The sequence below is a fragment of the Hippocampus bargibanti genome, linkage group LG12 (assembly GCF_051943395.1).
Source record: "Hippocampus bargibanti isolate YZ-2025 linkage group LG12, ASM5194339v1, whole genome shotgun sequence".
NCBI classification, from domain to species: Eukaryota; Metazoa; Chordata; class Actinopteri; order Syngnathiformes; family Syngnathidae; genus Hippocampus; species Hippocampus bargibanti.
The window spans coordinates 12,901,708-12,922,500 of record NC_142745.1 but is presented as its reverse complement, the minus strand read 5'-3'; the positions used below and the strand labels follow the sequence as shown (position 1 = coordinate 12,922,500).

The window sequence follows — 20,793 nt, the reverse complement described above, 5'->3', positions numbered from 1 at the left end:
TCACATCAGACTTTTGTCCCTCGGGGTCTCCAACATCATCGTAGGGAACGGAGCGACTCGCCCCCCCACCCCCTCCCTCCTACTGCTCCTCCCCCCTACCCCTCCGACTCGCCTTCCTCTCGATGCTCCTTGATAGGCTGGATCCGATCTGAGTATCCCTCCTTCCTCCCTCCTCCTCGTCCTCCTGTCTCCATGCTGTGCTGTAAAAACAAACCAAACACACAAAAAAACACGGTGATGTTTTTTCTTCGCTCCGGCTGAAGAAAAAAACAAACTGAAGCAAAAGAAAGGTGAAAGCTATGTGACGCCAATGAAAATAATGGTGACTTTGTGCTATTATTCATTTATTTATTTGTATTATTTTCTCTGCCAAATGCTCTCGCCTCTTCTGCACCAAGAAATGATTCCGAAGTGTGTGTGTATTTAGTAGTGTTTGGGGGAAGGAAAAACATGCATGCTTTTCACCTCCTTATGATGCCTTCTCTGATTTTCTCTCCCTTTTGTTGTATGTGTGACTTTGTTTACTGCATATGAGCTTTGGAATCATTCAGCACATAAAAACTCCACAAGGCCGAAGTACGGGCTGCTCATGTGTGGAAGTTTGGGTTTTGTGGGTCCGAACGCGGACACAATTTTGTGTTTCTCATTCTTTCTTTTGTTGTACTTCCTCTTGATATTTTTTCACAATGATTGTCTCTTTTTTTATATTGTTCTCATTTGCTTATGCAAATAAGAGTTTTGGTCTTTATTTCTTTTCGGCGGGATGCACACATATACATTGTTATTATCGTTGCCGTTTTTTCAATTAAGTAAAAAGATCACACACGGGAATTGAAAAAAGATCGGCAATCGTGGGTGCAATCGAGACCAGCTGCCGCTATATGAAAGTATCCAAGTGCCGAGATATGATGAATTACAAAGAAAAACAGATTTCCTATTTGAATTATTGAACAAAGTTGTAATTTTGACAATGTTTTTAGCATAGATTAGGGAATTGACTCATTCACTGCCAGACGTGCAAAAAAAATGTCCACTCCAGTGCCAGGGTTTTGGTCATTTTCACTCAAATTCCAGGACCCACACAATATTGAGTTTTAGGACTACATAAACATTCAATGCAGCGTAAGGAATTTGAGACTCTCTTCTTTCATCAGAAAAAAAAGTTAATTCCTAAATTATATGGGTCTGGAGTTATATGATCTTAAAATGGGGGCGGCTGTATAAAATACAATACAATACATACATATTGGTTTATATAGCGCTTTAACAAAAGCTGAATCTGGAACAAAGCATTAACATGGAAAAAAGGGAAATGCTACCCCATTGTGGACGGGAAAAACATTGCCAGAGGTCTGGCCAGTACTTTACCAGTACCCCAGCAAGAAAACGCAAAACCAGGGCAAATTATGGATCAATTTTCAATTATGGATCAATTTTCTCTATGGTGCTAGCTAGTGAGGCTAACACTTGGCTTGTCTACGAACAATATTGCACTTTCAAACTCTTCTTGTCATGTTGAGGTTCATGTCTCTTCCTAATTGGCTTGGCCCAAATCAGTGTTAACCACACAAGCAAGGATTTATGATTGTCAATATTGAAAAGATGTCACAATTATAATTTTCCAACCAGATCATGGCGAGGAACAGTTCACTCTAATAGCGGAACGAAATGAAACAATTTTTATGAGCAACAATATGCTGCATTTGCCTCTACTGGCTTACATTGCATTCTGGTTGACATTGTGTCTGCGGTGTAATAATTAAACAGATTAACACGGCCGTTTGATCCATTTTGGCAAATATCAAGCCTTCCTTGAGATGAAAATTGACGTCAAAGTGCCCTCAGCCTCGCATTACAAATGCCACAGGTCAGCAGTTATCTGACTTTGCTCTCATGACTTTCACAATGCGAGCCCAAAGGCAGTTGTGATATCACTTTCAGTTGACAGCAGAGGGGGATATCACCCAAAATAGCAGCCCTCTAAAATAATCTGTTTCATTAAATCGATCAGGATTTTTAAAGATATTTGCTAATCGTAGCGTTCTCACGTTCTAGCCATCAAGCCAATTATCAGTATGTGTGTATCCCGCTTCACTCGTCTTGTTTGATTTCAGTGTTTTCTTACCAAGAACACAATATTTTTATTCAAGCAGCCAATTGAATAAAATATTGTCTGTGACCCCTTCCCCCCAAAACCCCTTCCTACCGACCCCCTGTTTCTTTTCTTGCTCCTTCTCTGATGGATCCACACAGTGTCATACATCCAGGGCAAGTATACTCCATCTCGGTCCATGTTCCCTGTTCCTCTACTTCCTCTTCCTCCTGCATACCTCACTCATCCATAACCTTTCCTATCCCCTCCACTCCCCCTTACCACAACCATCACCTACCTCCTAACTTCACCCTAAACCCTATGGCTCCTTTTGTCTGCCTGCCTGTCTTTGCCTCCTGGACCCTCTTCTTACTTTGACCTCACCTTTCCAGATATGATGATAAAGGCTCAGTTTTCAGTTCACCTCTGCTGCAGACACATTGAACAGAAAGACAGAGCTTACTGTTCCTTCTGTGGATGGCTTCTTTCCTCTTGTCTGTCTTTCACCTCTTTGCATCTTCTCTTCCCTTATTTGTCTATCTCTTACTTTGCCACTAATCTGTAAGTGTTCATTCGAACATCAAGGTGAATAACATAAATGTAAGGTACATTCTCTGCAAATGTACTAGACAATCTGACAGTTGACGAGTGAACCTGAAACTGTCTATTATAATTCAGTTCAAGTGCTAGAAAATAATTTCAGTTTTTCACAAGATAAAGATAATAATGTTCAGTTTTAATTGGATCAGAGAGGCAATTCCATAAAAAATGGACATTGTTAGTGTATTACATTAAATGAAGTCTTGTTACAGTCTGTGAGCCACGTGGTGTGAAACTAGCCAGGAAAATACTGACTTGTATAGCAGAAGTATCAGTCTTTGCAACCCTCTCTCAGTAGAACTAGGCTGCCATTCAGTCGAGCATAGGTCTGTACTGTTGGAAGAGAGTGGCCTTCTTTCCTCCGTGTGTTCGTTAATATCGGATGATGACGATTTTGGTAATCCAAATAAAGGCTGGAGTCGATGAACAGTGCCTTCGAAGGATTTATTTGCAGGATATTCCGGACACACATGATTTACAGACAATGGCTGTTCCATCACGAGTGTGTCCACATTATGGACACACAACATATTTATTTCACCAGAAGGGCGGTAACAAGACTATGGCGCGACATCAAGGTGGCAATTCTTAGCTTTTTTTCAGACTGTCTCCACAAAGTTTCCTGTAAGTACTGTATCAAGGCTAACACATGGCTCTAAGAATGAACTTGGTTCACTCTGAATATCAGAAAGTTAGACAGGCTAAAGTAAACATGGCGGAAGACACACATCATGACATTATTTAAGACGCACACCATGACAATATTTTCACGACATATCATTAACGAGACAAATTATAATCAGAAATAATCCTTCAGTACCATGGCTTTGCTGTGTACAGCCCCCCTTAAAGTACCTTCCCACCCCCAACCCCCAAACCTCTCAGCGCAACCCCCTGCCCCTGTGTTTTCCCTCTCTACAATCCCGGTCTCCATCAGCTTGTCCCCCCTCACACTCTCTTACCACATCCCGTACTCACCCCACCCCGTACTCACCCCTCAAACCGCCAGGCGCTCGGTCCAACGGTTCATAAGCGAACCCCCGACCCTGGAGGTTGCACGGCATTGTGGGCGGAGACTACCTGGGCATCTCATTGGTCGATCTAACCCTCCGGTGTGATAACATAAGATTGAACTACTTAGGTTGCCCCTCAAAATGCCCTTCACAATGCAATGCATCTCCTCTGATTATGTGTCTTTAAGAATCTCCCCGGCCCTGGCAGTCTGTGGGGCGACCACACCTTCATCAGGACCCTCGCAACAGTTGGCCACATTGATGCCTGCCTGACCTTGATACAAGTTTTGCTGCAACCCTGAATGAGTCTGAGAAGTCGCTTCTTGATGCGAACCCGAGTCAAGTCACTTCTCAGACAACCCAACAACATAATGGATTGAAATCCCTCAGTTAATCAGATTGGTTTTCTTTTTTAAAAGACACATTCAAAAATAAACAATAATCTCCAAGTTGACCCATTCAGGTCAGGTTCTATTTTAGGCACCATATTGGCTAATGCTAGCGTTCACCATGATTCCTCAACGCTGCTCTGGTATAAATCCCGTTGTGTACACCCACCCTCCGTCCCCTGAACAGCTGCAAGTCCCCCACTTCCTGAGCCACTGTATCCCCCCCCCCCCTTCCTGGATAATCTTCCCCCTTTCTGTTGCAGATTTTGAGTCGCTGCTGCCAAACAGTTTTGAGTCTGAAGGACATATATTCATTGCTCCCAGGTAGCCTTGTGTGGAATCGTACTTTGTTGTCATTGTGCCACACCTCGTCCAGGAGTGTTTATTTTGTATGGTTGCTTGTCTGTGTGGTCGTGTGATGCATTGTCTTATTTTCATTGTCACCGATGAGTGATGCCTAAACTTTTGTACTATACCGAAGTACAAACCTGCTGTGATGCTGCATGATTTGCTCTGGGTATGTATCGCATCAAACAAGTTCAAACAGTCTTCAATTTTTTGTTTTCTCCCTCCTTAGGGAATATTGCAATGATCTGGAGTTGTCAAGCAACAACACGGAATTTCTGCTCAACTTCATCGCCCTCATGGAGAAAGTGACGCCCGACTCCAAGCAATGTCAGTTGAATTTCACTCAACATAAACTATGATATATTTAACTGAAATCAAAGCATTCATGTCAACTATGTGCAAGGGGAAGATTATAATAGACTACAAACCTCAAATGAGATTATACCAGTGGCGGCCCGTGCATGTCACTCCTTGGCCTTCAGTAGTGCTATGTATTTCAAGATGCAACGGACAACTTTTTTCCCGTACAGTGCAACCTCGGTTTTCGAACGTCTCACAGTTCGAACAAATCGGAGTTCGAACAAAATATTCGAGAAATTCTTGCTTCGCAGATCGAACAACAATCGGTGTTCGAACGGCGGTACGACGCGTGAGAGCGTACGCGAGGGTGGGGTGCTGAGCGGCGTATGGGTGTATCGCTCTCTGTATCGCTCTGTATTGCTCTAGCGTTTAATATAGGTGTACGAAAGGTTTTAGACCCTAATCATGCCTGCAAAGAAGGTAAGTGCTGCTAAAAGTGAAAAGGAAACGTAGTGCGTACAACTATTGCATTTAAGAAAGAAATAATCGCAAAATATGAAGGAGGTGTGCGAGTGTCTGATCTGGCTAGGGAATACAGCATGGCGAAATCTACGATCAGTACGACATTAAAGAGTAAGGAGGCTGTGAAATCTAGTGATGTGGCTGTGTGAGTGAGAGCAAGTGTCATTGGATAGATATTTTAAGAGAAAAGAACATCCTGTAGCCGAGTCATCCGTAGCTGTCACGTTCCGAGCGAGAGTGACGGCAGCTGACTCGGCGGAACGTAGTGGAATGTTTGTGATCCCAAAGCAGGCGGCAGAGACGTACTAACCAAGCAGGATGTTTATTCACAAATAAAAGAAAACACAGCGAGTAAGAAGGCATGGGGTGATCCGACCCGCTTACTACGTCAAAAAGCAAATGGCACACGAGCGTGCAAAATTCCGCAATCCCGGAAGATGACATAAATTTACAGGACGCAGGGAAAATACCTCGGACCGGATACACTTGCGCATCGAAGGAAGAGTCCAGGTACGGTGGCGAGGTGAGTCAATCATCCGGCATTGGCGAGGTGATCGCGAACCGTATAAATGCCCCGTGTCCGTGATTAGAGAATTGACAGCAGGTAGAGAGCGGCCAGGAGAGGCAGCCCCGCCCCCCGCTGTCAACTCGCAAGTGACATGAGCAAAGAGATGGTTTCGGTGTTCGAACAAATCGCTTTTCGAACAGTCTCCTGGAACAAATTATGGTCGAGAACCGAGGTATCACTGTATATCGAGAAAAAAGTACACCATTTTGCATGGATTGTAATTCTGTGTTTCGGATATCGCAATTTCCGTTGTAGGGAATCGATTTTTGTTATCATTTAGTGGTTAAAAAAAAGTTAATACCTACATTTTTTTTCCCGGATTAAGGAATTTCAGTTTGACAGAATTCCTTATGAGAGAAGACCTATGACAGTCTAGCGAGATAGCTACCAATTTGCTATCTATTAGCTGTCTAGCTGGCTGGCTAGCTATATAGCTAGCTATCATTTAGCTATCTAGCTATCTAGCTGGCTAGGTAGATATGACCTTGAGAATTTTGAAAGGCACTTAGAAATGAAATGTATTATTATTATTATTATTATTATTATTATTATTATTATTATTATTATTATTATGTCTGAATTACCCCACAGCTGCGAGTGTTGTGAGATTTACTAGACGTCCATTAGAGGGTGACGTTGGCCAGGAAATAACTTGACTTGAAGAAACTTAAGAAATACGTACTGTCATTAAACTGTTCGAATGTTTACTATGAACGTGTGGATTCATGATCATCTAATTTTGGACAAAATGCAACGGAAATCTTTTCCTTGTACCATAACTCGGAACAATCATTCCCACCGATCTGTGTAACAGGCCTTCAAACTCTTGAGATTCTCTCTCTTTTTTTTTTGCCTTATATCATTGTTGATACGTATTCCGTTTCTGTGCAAAAATGCTTCTGTGTTGTCTGATCCCGTACAGGCGACAATTTGCTCCTTCACAACCTGATCCTGGACACGGGCATCATCAGGCAGCTGGTGGACAAAGTGTGGAAGAACAAAGACTTGAATACGTGAGTACATAGATGCTCTCAAAAGTAGCCAAATAACTACAAATGTACCATATTTTCCGGTGTATAAGGCCCATGCAAAACCTTTGATTTTCTTCAAAAGATCACCCTGCGCCTTATAGGCAATTGTGCTTCTATGGGAAGTAATATGGAGCCACAACAGGTCTTGCAACTACTCTTTGTCCATTTCCCCCTGTAGAAGTGGCGCGTAACCCCGCCTTATAATGTGGTGTGCCTTATATTTGGAAAATTTTTATATATTTATATATAATATTTGGAAAACTTTTTTATTCATTTACAGTGCGCCTTATAGAGCAGAGCGCCTTATATATGGAAAAACTTAAAATATGGAAAATACACCATTAATTGGGGGTGCACCTTATACACCTGGAAAATACGCTACTTGTTGGTGTAATTTCTCACAACGCTCCAAGTTGTACTGATGGCATTAGAATTGTATTTTTATTTGTCTGTCCACTTTGTCTGTGTTTCCAGGTACGGTTTTCTGGCTGTATTTGCTACCACAGACGGAGGAATCACGCGGGTTTTTCCCAACAAGTAAAGAGGCCTTCTCATCCAGACTGTGTTGTGCTTGTTAATGCTTTTTAATGCCCGGCGTTTCAAGTCTAATCACTCCGATAAGCAACAAGCAGGGCCGTTGTGGCCTTGTAGCGGGGAGATTTACAGATCTCTTAAAAATGTCAGGGCTGCGGAAAGCTGGGAGGAAGACCCTGAGCCGTTTAGCGCCAGCTATTACCGCCGCAGTCTCGACAACAGGGGTTACATCTTCAGAGCGCCTTATCGTACAGGTGAGCGATGCTTTGCATGGTGTCTTACGCCAGGCCAGGACTTTTGGTTTACTCGCTTTTTTGCGTGTCTCACAGCCCGGGATGAACTACTGAACCCGGAAAATGACACCATCGGGATCCTTGTCAGCACGGCGGTGGACATCACGGTCGGTGGGAAGACGATCAAACCGGCAGGTGCGTTTCAGAGAGATGCAGCTTTTATTTTGGAGATATTTGAGGTAACTGTCTGCTCTGCTCGTTTATCAGTCGTCGGAGTGAAACTGGATCTTGAAGCCTGGGTGGATAAGTTCAAGATTCTTGCCAGTAACCACACAGACAATCGCCTTGGCCCGAACACGGTAACCAAATGTACAATCAGTGACGACCCTTTTACTTCAAGTATTTGAGGGCTGAAGGATTATGGAAACTAATCGTTGCAGTTTGAGTAACCGTTCACCACATAGTAATTGTCCATGAGGAAATACGTTTGGGATCTGGAAATTTATTCAACTTAAAGGACAACCGACACCATTTTTTGATTCCTGAAAACGTTTTACAGCATCTAAAATACCCAAAACACACAGGCTGATATTTTTAGTCAAATGAAAAACACCAATAAAAATGACTGAAAGTGTCCCAAAACTACTTCAAAATGACCTCGGAAATGGCGAGTTTCAGAAGGTCCCGCCCCCTTGTTCGTGACGTCACGCCAGGACGTCTTGCCTTGATCGAGAATCAAAACAATGGCTTCAGATTTGGAGAAGATGCTTTCTATTTACTCATCCAGTTATGAATATGATTTAAATAGTTCTGAAGAGGAAAGCATACATGTTTGCAATCGATTAAAGAAGTTCTTCTGTATCATTTTGAGGCGTCAGGAATGATGCGTAGCGTCCCGGAAAATGCAGAAGATGAAATTTGTGTCAGCTAGTATCAAATAGTAGTCTTGGTGCAACACACTATTCACCATCGCTTTATTTATGTGTTTTCCTTCTAATTTCGCCATCAACACGGATCAACACGAAGTTTTCAGGCCAGACGAAGTACCCAAAATGCATTAAGTGTCGCTTTCTCGGTCAGGGGCGTTCCAGTCGTGTCAGGCATCGTCACCAACTCAAAACTTCCTGAATATTCAGGGCGAGTCTTAAAACGTAAAATATGGCTATATGCCGTGGAATCTTTGTAAAATACGCCCAGTAGAAGTCATTTGAAGTGATTTTACAAATTATTGACACAACTTGTCCGGAGGCGTTGGTTGTCCTTTCATGTATTTGAGGTAAACCAGTAGAGACAAAAGAATGGGAATGTGACTCTTTGTTTTTCTACATACTTTGTGCCCTGTGATTGATTGACAACCAGTTCAAGGTGTACCTCATTCGGATAGACTCATACAGGGTGGGAGGGTGACCTAAAAAGATGCGTCCTACTGAGTCCCTCAATGAAGCAATGTTTTCTCCCGAAAAAGGAGTGTATAAAAGTGATTGACAACTTTGTCAGACGAATACAGATTTGCTTGCAATGAAATGGTGGACATTTTGAACACATATTGGAAAAGCCATAAATTGACTAAAAATGGACAGAAATAGCTGAAACTCTGGTGAATGGTCTTCCATAAATTGAATAATATGTGGTTGTAATTTGAAATAAATAGCTTTTTAATCAAAGCCACAATTGAAATTTGCATGGGTATGCATCTTTTTGGGTCACCCTGTACAATAGCCTCGTGAAATAGTATTAAGTCTCCCTTTTCTTATATCTTATATCTCTCTTCCTTTGCATTTTTGTCAGTGTGGACCAAACCGAGTCTGTGAGATGGACTGCGAAGCCAACAATGATGTGAGTATCCATGTGCCTCTTTAACTCATTCACTGCAAGATGATGTGCAAAAATGTGTCCACTCCAGTGCCAGGGTTTTTGTCATTGTCACTCATTCCAGGACCCACAGAATATTGAGTTTTAGGTCTACATAAACATTCGATGCAGTGTAAGAAACCTTAGCCTCTCTTCTTTCATCAGAAAAAAGACTTAATTCCTAAATTAGATGAGTCTCAAGTTACATGATTTTGAAATGAGGGCGGGTGTACAAAACACAATGAAATACGTACAAACATATTGGTTTTCATAGCGCTTTAGCAACAGCTGAACCTGCAACAAAGCGCGAACATGGAAAAAATGGAAATGCTGCCCCCTCGTGGAAGATAAAAAACATTGCCAGGGGTCTGACTAGCACTTTATTGGCACCTCCCGCAAGGCTGTCCAAAATGCAATGCAATACAATACATACATATTGGTTTATATAACGCTTTAACAACAGCTGAAGCTAACATGAACAAAAAGGGATATGTGCCCCCTTGTGGAAGGGAAAAAAACATTGCCAGAGGCCATGGCCAGCGCTTTATCGGCACCAAAGCATGAAAAAAAAGAAACCCGAACAAATTCGGGAATGGCGCTCAACGTCATCTTTTCAATTCCCGAATAAATTTGTGAATGGCAGTAAATGAGTTGACCTCCTCCAGCTCACAATCTACGATTGCATTTGCCCGCAGGACCTCCTCTGTTACCTGCTAGATGATGGGGGCTTCCTTATCATGTCTAACCAGAAAGACGACTGGAACAAGGTGGCGTTTGGTCCCCGTAGCAGTTGGTGGTTACTCTGTCTTTTCAACATTCTGTCCTAATCACTCGTCTTCTCCCGTAGGTGGGCATGTTCTTCAGCGACGTGGACGCCTCCCTGATGTACGCCCTCTACAACAACTCCTTCTACTACCGCAAGCAGTCGTTCGACTTTCAGTCGGTGTGCGAACGCATGCCCAATAGTGAGGCCGGAGCGGCACGGAGAGGAGTTTTTGTGGTACTCAAAATATGTTTTTTTTTCTATGCCAGTATCTCAAAGCGCTGCTGTATATACTGTACACATGTGAATTTTTAATTCAATAACTGTCATATCTGCAGCCCACAATTGCAGATTTTGTTAACCTGGCTTGGTGGACATCAGCAGCTGCGTGGTGAGAAAATGATTTTTTGTTCCTTCTCATTGCAAAATGTACAGACGATTGAAATATTTATAGAGGCCATTTCTTGTCTTCAGGTCATTGTTCCAGCAATTCATGTATGGGCTGGTTTATCACAGCTGGTTTGTCACAGGTAGGTGCCAAAAAGAACTGCTGTAAAGGCAGCCACTCTTGCGCCATCTTGAAGTCAAAAGCACAGAATATGACAACACAAAGACACAGTCAATCAATCTTAAGCTCTGCCTGCACTCTCCTTGTTGTATGAAGTAGTTCTAGATGAAAGAGGAGAGGATCAAAGAATCCTTTTCACCAGTGGATCAGGGACATCATGGAGCAATGTGCACGCCTGCTACCAGCTAAATGTTGAAAGCAAACAGCAACCTGTAGCATCCATTGGCGAAAGAGATGGTCTCCTGTCCCACATACTGTGAATCCGCATCAATTCCAAGCCGCGGCCGTTCCACATACGCATCGTCGCACTGCTCTGACACATTTAAAACGTACATTTTATCTACATGCCTACTGATTTTTAAAATATGAGCGAGGAGGGCATCATTCTGGCCAAAAAATGGTCAGAGCAGTGTAATTGTGTATGTGTGCGTGTGTGTGTGTGTGTGTTTCCAATGGCACCACCAGACGAGGTGGACGCTGAGGGACTGGACTCCAAGGATAGAAGCTGTGTCATGATCCAGACTCAGTACTACCTGGGCAACCTGAGCAGCTCCTTCAACATGCTGCAGGACTGTGGCAACTGTTCCAGGTACACAAACACCCACACACACATACACACAAACACAAGAACAACAACTTGATGAAGTTCAGTGTGTTTTCCATTCAGGTTGATCCACGCCAAGAGGATAAACAACACCAACCTGTTGTTCGTGGTGGCTGAGAAGATGCCCTGCAACACCTGCGAGATCGAAAAACTGTCCCAGGAGGAGGAGGAGTGTATCCTCTGTGGTTATGATGTCTTTGAATATGTCAACAAACTCTGTTTTTTTTCCATAATCGCTGATTTCCAGTCATGGAAGAGAACCCGTGTGAGGAAATGAGAGCGGCACGCTATAGAAAAGGACCTTCCACTTGTTTTGACAACAACAACGCGGTAAGCACTAGAAATTGGACATCAATACAAAGCAAGAAAACTTTCTTGAAGTCAATGTTAAATATCGCACTATCAATATGGCAAACGTCAAAAGTGCTGTTAGCATTTTAACTCATTCACTGCTAGATGTGCAAAAATGCGTCCAATCCCGTGTCTAGGTTTTTGTCATTGTCTCTCAAATTGCAGGACCCAGAGAATATTGACTTTTAGGATTTCATCAACATTCAATGCAGCGTAAGAAAACGTAGGCTTTCTTCTTTCATCAGAAAAAAAAATATTAATTCCTAAGTTATATGGGTCGATTGTTATCTGAGATTGAAATGAAGGTGGCTGTCCAAAATACAATGCAATACATACTGGTTTATATAGTGTTTGAACAAAGCGCTAACATGGAAAATGGAAAAAAAGGGAAATGCTGCCCCCTGTGGAAGACAAAAAACATTGCCAGAGGCCAATGGCCAGCGCTTTATCGGCACCCAAACAAAAAAGAACAAATTCGGGAAAGGCGCCCTGTGTCATATTTCCTATTTTCAATTCCCGAATACATTCCGGAATGGCAGTGAATGAGTTAAGATCCAAATGTATCAATGGGATAATATGGGGCGATGGTGACTTGTATTTTTCATGCACTTTTGAAATCGCAATGTATCTTATTTTGGAGCCATATGTCCATGTTACCATAGCGACCAGGCTGTTTTGAGACCAGATAAGACCTTCCTCATATTATATTATTTATTGTATTTCTCCAGCCTAATAGGACAACCGACACCATTTTTTTGTTTCCTAACTGACATCAGAAAAACGTTTTATAGCATCTGAAATACCCAAAACACGCAGGCTGATATTTTTAGTCAAATTAAAAATGACTTAAAGTGTGCTAAAACTGCAAGAAAATGAGCTGCGAATTGGGGATTTTCAGAAAGTCCCGCCCCCAGTTCGTGACGTCACGCCAAGACGTCCTGCCTTGCTCGAGAATTAAAACAATGGCTTCAGATTTGGAGAAGATGCTTTCTTGTTGCTCATCCAGTTATGAATATGATTCAAACAGTTCTGAAGAGGAAAGCATAAATGTTTGCAATCGATTAAAGAAGTCCTTCTGTATCATTTTGAGGCGTCTGGACTCCAATGTAGCGTCACAGAAAATGCACAAGATGGTGCCCAAGCTCTGTTGGAAATGGGCTGATTTGTCTGTTGGGAATTTGCGTCAACTAGTATCATGTAGTAGTCTTGGTGCAACACACAATGATTCACCATCGCGTTATTTATGTGTTTTCCTTCCAATTTCGCCATCAACATGAAGTTTTCAGACCAAACAAAGTACCCACAATGCATTGTGTGTCGCTTTCTCGGTAAGGGGCGTTCCAAATGTGACGTCACGTCAGGAATCGTCACCAACTCATAAACAAGACTTCCTGAATATTCAGCGCAAGTCTTAAAACGTAAAATATAGAGATATATGCGGTGGAATCTTATTAAAATACGCCCAGTAGAAGTCATTTGAAGTGATTTTACAAATTATGGACACAACTTGTCCGGAGGCGTCAGTTGTCCTTTAAATCACAGTTTTAAAAGAGAACATTTTTTGTTGTAATATGAGAAAAATGTCCTCATTTACCAATAGTTAAAACTGAATAGGAAAAAGTTGTCAGAAAAAAAAATGCCAAAAGTCAGAATATTAAAACACTGTGTAAACATTTTATTGAGAAAAAAATAAGTTGTTTCAAATATTTCGTGGCATTAAACCAGTACATGGGGCACAACACGTTGTAGAACGCCGCTCTCAAGCAATTCCAAATTTCCCACTATTCAATGTCCCTTTATTTTTATGAATCTGAAGTCAATTGACCGAGATAATGACTCGGAAGGAATAAGAAGCAAAACTCACTCATGTTTGTGCACTTCACGTGTCCTTCCCATGTGTGTGTCCTTTCTCAGGAAAACACGTCGGACTGCGGACGGGGCCACTCCTTGCGTCCATCCCGTGTGGCTTTGCTGCTCATTCAGCTCCTCCTGCTTTACCCTGTCGTCAGTCCTCACGCACACTCACTACTACAATAATCTAATCTGTCACACACACACACACACACACACACACATGTGCGCACACACACTTTGGCTGTCCTGTGCTTCTCATATGTGTACCCGATGCCCATCCCCACCTCCCACACCACCACCTTAAATAGTCTTAAAGGCAATGATGGGCAATGATGAAAGCCCTGAGTGCCGCTGTTTAGCTAGCTTCACTTCTATGTCCTCAGCCAAGGTTACTCACGCAATGAGAGACCCCCCACACCCACCAACACACCCCAAATAACTCTCAAGTAGATGACCTGTCACTCGTGTCAAGAGTTCCAAACTTATGATTTTAATTTTTATTCACCACCCCTCCACGCCCCCCCACCGACCCCCCAAAAAAAAGGATGGACAATGCTTAATTGTTTAACTTATGCACTACTTATATCTACTTGCCAAAATGAGATAGACTTTCACGTGGTCTTTATTTTTCTAGCCAAAAACGCAGCAGAAACAGCTTAATTAATGAGAGGTATTAAAAAAAACTTTAAAATAAACACATCCTCGTATTCGCTACTCAAAGGCTCATGCGCTAATAACAAACCTGTGACATTTCAATTATTATTAGCGAGAAATGTGTATAGTGTTATTTATTACCAAAAAAAAGAAAAAAAGACAACCTCATTGACCTCCATTAAGACCAACATCACCTCTGCCAGTCTTCATGAGGCTCGGAAGAAAACGCATTAGTGCTAAGAGGATAAAGTCAAAATGCAGTAAGAATCATGTTGTGGTATTGCGAGAAAATAACCAATAACAAGGTGTTAATGTTACGAGAAAAAAAAGTTGCAATGTCATAGGAATTAAGTAAAATATTGGAATGGAAAAGTGTGTGATTTCATGACAAAAAAAGTTTGAGATTTATGACAACAAATCTAGAGTTTTAATAGAATGACATCTGACATCTTTTTGTTAAGAAGTTAGTTGAAGAGTAATTTCAGAATCAGAATCAGAATCATCTTTATTGCCAAGTATGTAGAACACACAAGGAATTTGTTTCCGGTAGAACACGCTGCACGAGTATCATTGTCAAAAAAACTGCTAAGTGGCACTATACAGTTCCATTTTGGCTACTGTTGAAAGAGTTCAAAGAGTTAATGGCTTGGGGGAAGAAGCTGTTTAAATGTCTGCTGGATTTGGTGCGCATGGATCGGTAGCGCCTGCCTGAGGGGAGTAGCTGGAAAAGGTGGTGTATGTGATTTTTTTTTAAATAACAAAATAAAGTCAGAACATTATGCCACCCCCCCAAAAAAATAAGCATTCCAAAAAAGTAATTGCAGGCAGGCTGTTATAGAATTGAATTGTTATGAAAATAAATATTGAATATTGCAAGAAAAAAAATCAAATAAAACCGTTTTAATGTTCAGATTAAAAAAATGTATTAAGAGGAAACTGGCACTGAGAGGAAAATGCCACCATTTTACAGTAAAGTTATAACATTATGAGTTCCAATTCTATGCAGGGGAAAATGATTTAAGGGAGACTAAAATGGTGTTGCACGAGAATAAAAGTGGAATATGACAAGATCTGTCATAATTTTACAAGAATTAAAGGACAACTGACACCATTTTTTTGTTTCCTAACTGACATCAGAAAAACGTTTTATAGCATCTAAAATACCCAAAAAAACGCAGGCTGATATTTTCAGTCAAATGCAAAACACCAATAAAAATGACTTAAAGTGTCCTAAAACTACTTCAAAATGACCTCAGAAAGTTTCAGTTTCAAAAGGTCCCACCCCCTTGTTCGTGACGTCACGTCGTGGAAATGGGCTGATTTGTCTGCTTGGAATGTGTGTCAACTAGTATCAAACAGTAGTCTTGGTGCAACACACAACGATTCACCATTGCGTTATTTATAATAATAATAATACATTTTATTTCAAGCGCCTTTCAAAACACCCAAGGAAACTTTACAATAAAAACAACAAAGCACATAACAATAAAACCATAAGTAAAATGATACATAATAAAATAGCAGATAGAACTATACATTGAAAGCAATTTTAAAGAAGTGGGTTTTGAGGTGAGCCTTGAAAATAGGGAGGGAGTCAATATTGCGGATGTTGGTGGAAGAGAATTCCAGAGTTTGGGAGCAGAGCGGCTGAAAGCTCTGCATCCCATCGTGGTGAGACGGGCAGAGGGCACATAGAGGTGTGAAGATTTTCCTTCTAATTTCGAAATGTATGTGTTTTCCTTCTAATTTCGCCATCAACACGAAAGTTTTCAGACCAAAAAAAAATACCTAAAATGCATTGTGTGTCGCTTTCTCGGTCAGTGACGATACCTACCGATACGGTAGGTATCGTCACCAACTCAAAAACAAGACTTCCTGAATTTTCAGTGCGAGTCTTAAAACGTAAAATATATGCGGTGGAATCTTTGTAAAATACGCTCAGTAGAAGTCATTTGAAGCCATTTTACAAATGATGGACACAACTTGTCCGAAGGTGTCGGTTGTCCTTTAAATCACAGTTTTAAAAGAAAACATTTTTTGCTGTAATATGAGAAAAATGTCCTCATTTACCAATAGTTAAAACTGAATAGGAAAAAGTTGTCAGAAAAATTACCAGAAAAATTGCCATAAGTCAGAATATTAAAATAATGTGTAAACATATTATTGAGAAAAAAAAATGTTGTAATAGTGTGAAAAGTAGCATTATTGTATTGCTATATTAAAATTGGAATTTCTGAGACAAATCATAGCAATTTACTAAGAATTTATGAGTCTAAATTTAAATCTGAGTGAAGTTAGGATTTCCCCAAAATATGTAAAAGAATAGATCCTCTGAAGAAATTTCAAAAATATTTTATGGAGATAAAATGTCAACAAAATAATGTGGTACTCTCGCCATCAGATATCTTGCTTCGGGAAAACATTTCCCAAAAACAGGTTCATGTTTGACATTCACATGTGAAAAATTTTACCTTCGTCTTGTGATATTGGAATATTATTCTCGCAATTTTACATCTTTTTTTTTTTTTACATTTTTCGGTACTCTTGTCTTCTTGTGGTTAAACTGCATTCCATCATGTACTCGTCATTCACTGCCAGGGTGATCCAGGCCTTATCATGCTGTCCCCAAAATGGCCACCAAAGGTTGCCGTCGCCTCGCGTATTAAGTCGTCAGCGCCTGTCACGTGGTCGTTCTTTTTAGACTGTTAGGAGCCTGCTTTTGTTTCATAATAGTGCCTTGACGCACTTTTTGTGGTGGACGAGCATAGCGACTGTATCGTATCGTTGTTTATATCAAACCGAGCGGCCATCTTGGTGAGGGCTGAGCTTTCGCGAGAGCAGCGGCCATCTTGGAGAGGGCTAAGCTTTCGCTAGAGCAGCGGCCATCTTGGAGAGGGCTGAGCTTTCGCGAGAGCAGCCGTCTGATTGCCATCGAGACGATAAAGCCATGTATTCGAGAAATAATGTCATGACCAGTACAAGAACTCACAACTAGATTTACGCTGCAGGTTCAAGCACACAATTCCCCACTCAATGCCCAAATTCGATTTTCTTGTCTATGAACCCCCCCCTATTCTGCCCTCCCCACTAATTTTAAGGAGGCCAACTTTCACACGACTCCATTGTGCATCATAGAAAATTTGATTTTCTTAATTTTTGACCTTCAGCAACAGACACACCACCATTTTGCATGATTTGAGCTGAATTAAAGGACAACCGACACCATTTTTTTGTTTCCTAACTGACATCAGAAAAACGTTTTATAGCATCTAAAATACCCAAAACACTGATATTTTAGTCAAATGCAAAACACCAATAAAAATGACTTAAAGTGTCCCAAAACTGCCACAAAATGAGGTCGGAACTGGGTAGATTCAGAAAGTCCCGCCCCCTTTTTGTGATGTCACTATTGGTCACACACTGCCTAGCTCCAGAATCACAACAATGGCTTCAGAGAGTTAAGATTCGGAGAAGATGCTTTCTTGATACTCATCCAGTTATGAATATGATTCAAATCGTTCTGAAGAGGAAAGCATAACTGTTTGCAATCGATTAAAGTCCTTCCGTATTAATTCGAGCCGTCTGGAAATCTGTGTAAACTTACACGTTCTTTATGCGTGTTACCGCAATTGCCTGCGCCACACGATTCACCATCGCATTATTTATGTAGTTTTCCTTCTAATTTCGTGATCAACACAGTGTTTTCAGATGAAAAAAGTACCCAAAATGCATTGTGTGACGCTTTCTTGGTCAGGGGCGTTCCTAATGTGACGTCACTTCAGGAGTCATCATCAACTCATCATCAATCTTAGCGAAAGAACATAGATGGTTTGAAAGGGGGGTGAAAGAGGCGATTCTTATAAAACAACAAAATCCTTCATTAAACCGGTCTGGTGGTGTGAGGTTCAATTTGGATCGTTCATACAATAGCCTGCTCCGGCAAAACAGGTTAGGCAACTTTCGCAATGCTGATGAGGGTCGTTATGCTGATGAGGTGATACCGGGGGGAGTGGGTGTAATAGGCCAATCGTTAGTCAGGAATGTAGGAACAATCAGTGGGGCCACAAGGGGGGGGGTCCCGCGCCCCCCCAACCTGAGAGTAGGGACCTATCATAGCTGTGTCCGGCGCCACCAGGTCTGGACATTAGAGATATATAAATGGGGCCGATACGACCAGTCAGACTTTAGTTCGCTGACGAAGCCTCTTGGATAGGAGGCGAAACGTCCGAAACCTTCACTTTTGTACAGATGACGGCTGAAGAAACCTTCTCATCGATGGACCACTCCTGTACGACTGAGAGCTTACACAGACATCAACTCAAAAGCAAGACTTCCTGAATATTCAGCGTGAGTCTTAAAATGTAAAATATAGCCATTTGGGGTGGAAACTTTGTAAAATGATGCGCTCAGTAGAAGTTATTTAAAGTGATTTTACAAATTATGGACGCGTCGGTTGTCCTTTAACTAATTTACTGCCAGACGTGCAAAAATGTGTCTACTCCAAAGCCAGGGTTTTTGTCATTTTCACTCTAATTCCAGGACCCACAGAATATTGGGTTTTAGGACTACGTAAACATTCAGTACAGCGTAAGAAATCTTAGACTCTCTTTTTTCATCAGAAAAGAAAAACGTTAATTCCATATACCGTACAGTACACAACAGACTGGAAGAGTCACAGAGAGGCACGAGGATATCCTTGCTAAAAATATATATAATAATAATGCAAAGTCAATTTTGCTCATGAATTGTGCCACTTGCAGCATAAATCTAGTCTTATTATTGGGCTAATGTTATTTTGTTTTTTAAGGCCACTTGACTCCTGTAGTTCTGCCTGAGTTGTATGTGTGTGTGTGTGTGTGTGTGTGTGTGTGTGTGTGTGTGTGTGTGTGTGTGTGTGTGTGTGTGTGTGTGTGTGTGTGTGTGTGTGCGTGCGTGCGTGCGTGCGTGCGTGCGTGTGCGTGCGTGCGTGTATGTTCGCATTATTCGAGTGGAATGTCTTTTTGTGTGTCATGCGAGGAGCTGATTGTTTTTTATGTTCTTGTTCGTATGTCGCAATGAACACAATTCAGTGTTATGGACGTAAAAAAAAAACAAAAAGGGACTTTGGCGCTTATTGGATTGACAGAATGTGTTAGTTGGTCTGTGTTTTGAAATTTTAAAATGCAACAGAAAAATGACGCCTCTCTATTTCAATGCCTTAATGTCACGCACAAGAAAGCTCTGATTTCCCCCCCTGCGCACACTCACTATATTTTTGATTATTCACAGAATTAATAATGACACATACATAATATACATTGGGATCTTGTTTATCTGACAACAACTTATCTGAAAGCGGAACCGAGTTCATAATCCATTGTGAAGAGAAAAAAAAACACAAAAACAACACACCTGAGAAACTAACAAAGCAGGATAGTGACAAATACACAAATGCCACCATGCATTTTTTTAACTCATTCACTGCCAGATGATGTGCAAAAATGTGTCCACTCCAGGACACGGGGTTTTTGTCATTGTCACTCAAATTGCAGGACCCACACAATATTGAGTTTTAGGAGTACACAAACATTCAATACAGCGGTAGAAACCTTAGACTCTCTACTTTCGTCAGAAAAAAGAGTTTAATTCCCAATACCCATTTAATTCATAAATTAAATGGGTATGGAGTTATATGATCTTGAAATGAGGGTGGCTGTCCAAAATACAATGGTAGACATGCATATTGATTTATATAGCGCTTTAACAACAGCTGAAGCTGTAACAAAGCACTAACATGGAAAAAAAGGGAAATGATGCCCCCTTGTGGAAAAAAATCATTGCCAGAGATCTGAACAGCGGTTTATTGGCACCCAAGCATGAAAAAAAAAACGAACAAATTTGAGAACGGCGCTCTACGACATTATTTCAATTGCCGACTAAATTTGGGAATAGCAGTGAATGGGTTAAAAGGCATGTTTAGAAAATTAAACACACCCAGCTTAAATTGGCTTGGTTTAAATATGGATTGAAATACAGTGATACCTCGCTTTATGAACCCCTTGGCTTCCAAACTTTTTGGTTTACGAATGTTAAATTTATGAACATTTTAACTTGGCATACGAACTTTTTTCGTACACGGAGCTGCCTCAATGAGTGATGTATCGTTCGCGGACGAGCCCGTTCTTCTAACAACAAACAACAACAAAATGGCAGCTGTCTGTTTTTTTCCTCTATTCCCCGCCCCCAGTCTGCGGTTAAAGCCACATGATTGGTCAAGAACGCAGCAGTGAGGGGAGGTGGTTTAAACATTAAAGAGGCAGGCAGACGACAGTGAGAGTTTCAACTTTGATAGTTCAAAGGCAAAGTGTAGACTGAAAGGTTAAAATATCCCATGAATCAGGGTCCACATACAAGCCATCTGTACACAGAACACAATTGATGAGGAACTAGATAAAATTATCACAGCGAAAGCACCTACAAGAGATCATTCCTCAAGATGGTGAAAGAAGGTTACGTTCCTCATCAAGTGTTTAATGCTG

General features: G+C 41.3%; 1 protein-coding gene across 2 annotated transcripts in view; it reads left to right on the top strand.

The window, feature by feature from the left end:
* cacna2d2a (calcium voltage-gated channel auxiliary subunit alpha2delta 2a) overlaps positions 1 to 15,697 on the top strand; it is a 168,277-nt gene extending 152,580 nt beyond the window's left edge. The window contains exons 23-39 of one of the 2 annotated variants that reach the window (XM_089009935.1): positions 2,254 to 2,268; positions 4,358 to 4,418; positions 4,672 to 4,769; positions 6,755 to 6,845; positions 7,338 to 7,400; positions 7,548 to 7,651; positions 7,727 to 7,825; positions 7,898 to 7,989; positions 9,419 to 9,466; positions 10,177 to 10,248; positions 10,329 to 10,481; positions 10,583 to 10,635; positions 10,719 to 10,774; positions 11,278 to 11,401; positions 11,480 to 11,589; positions 11,664 to 11,746; positions 13,682 to 15,697. In XM_089009935.1, the coding sequence (XP_088866061.1) occupies positions 2,254 to 2,268; positions 4,358 to 4,418; positions 4,672 to 4,769; positions 6,755 to 6,845; positions 7,338 to 7,400; positions 7,548 to 7,651; positions 7,727 to 7,825; positions 7,898 to 7,989; positions 9,419 to 9,466; positions 10,177 to 10,248; positions 10,329 to 10,481; positions 10,583 to 10,635; positions 10,719 to 10,774; positions 11,278 to 11,401; positions 11,480 to 11,589; positions 11,664 to 11,746; positions 13,682 to 13,804 (1,445 nt within the window). In that variant the 3' untranslated portion in view covers positions 13,805 to 15,697. The remainder of the gene's footprint in view (positions 1 to 2,253; positions 2,269 to 4,357; positions 4,419 to 4,671; positions 4,770 to 6,754; positions 6,846 to 7,337; positions 7,401 to 7,547; positions 7,652 to 7,726; positions 7,826 to 7,897; positions 7,990 to 9,418; positions 9,467 to 10,176; positions 10,249 to 10,328; positions 10,482 to 10,582; positions 10,636 to 10,718; positions 10,775 to 11,277; positions 11,402 to 11,479; positions 11,590 to 11,663; positions 11,747 to 13,681) is intronic. The other variant, XM_089009936.1, reaches the window with a different exon arrangement.
* The last annotated feature ends 5,096 nt before the right edge of the window (positions 15,698 to 20,793 follow it).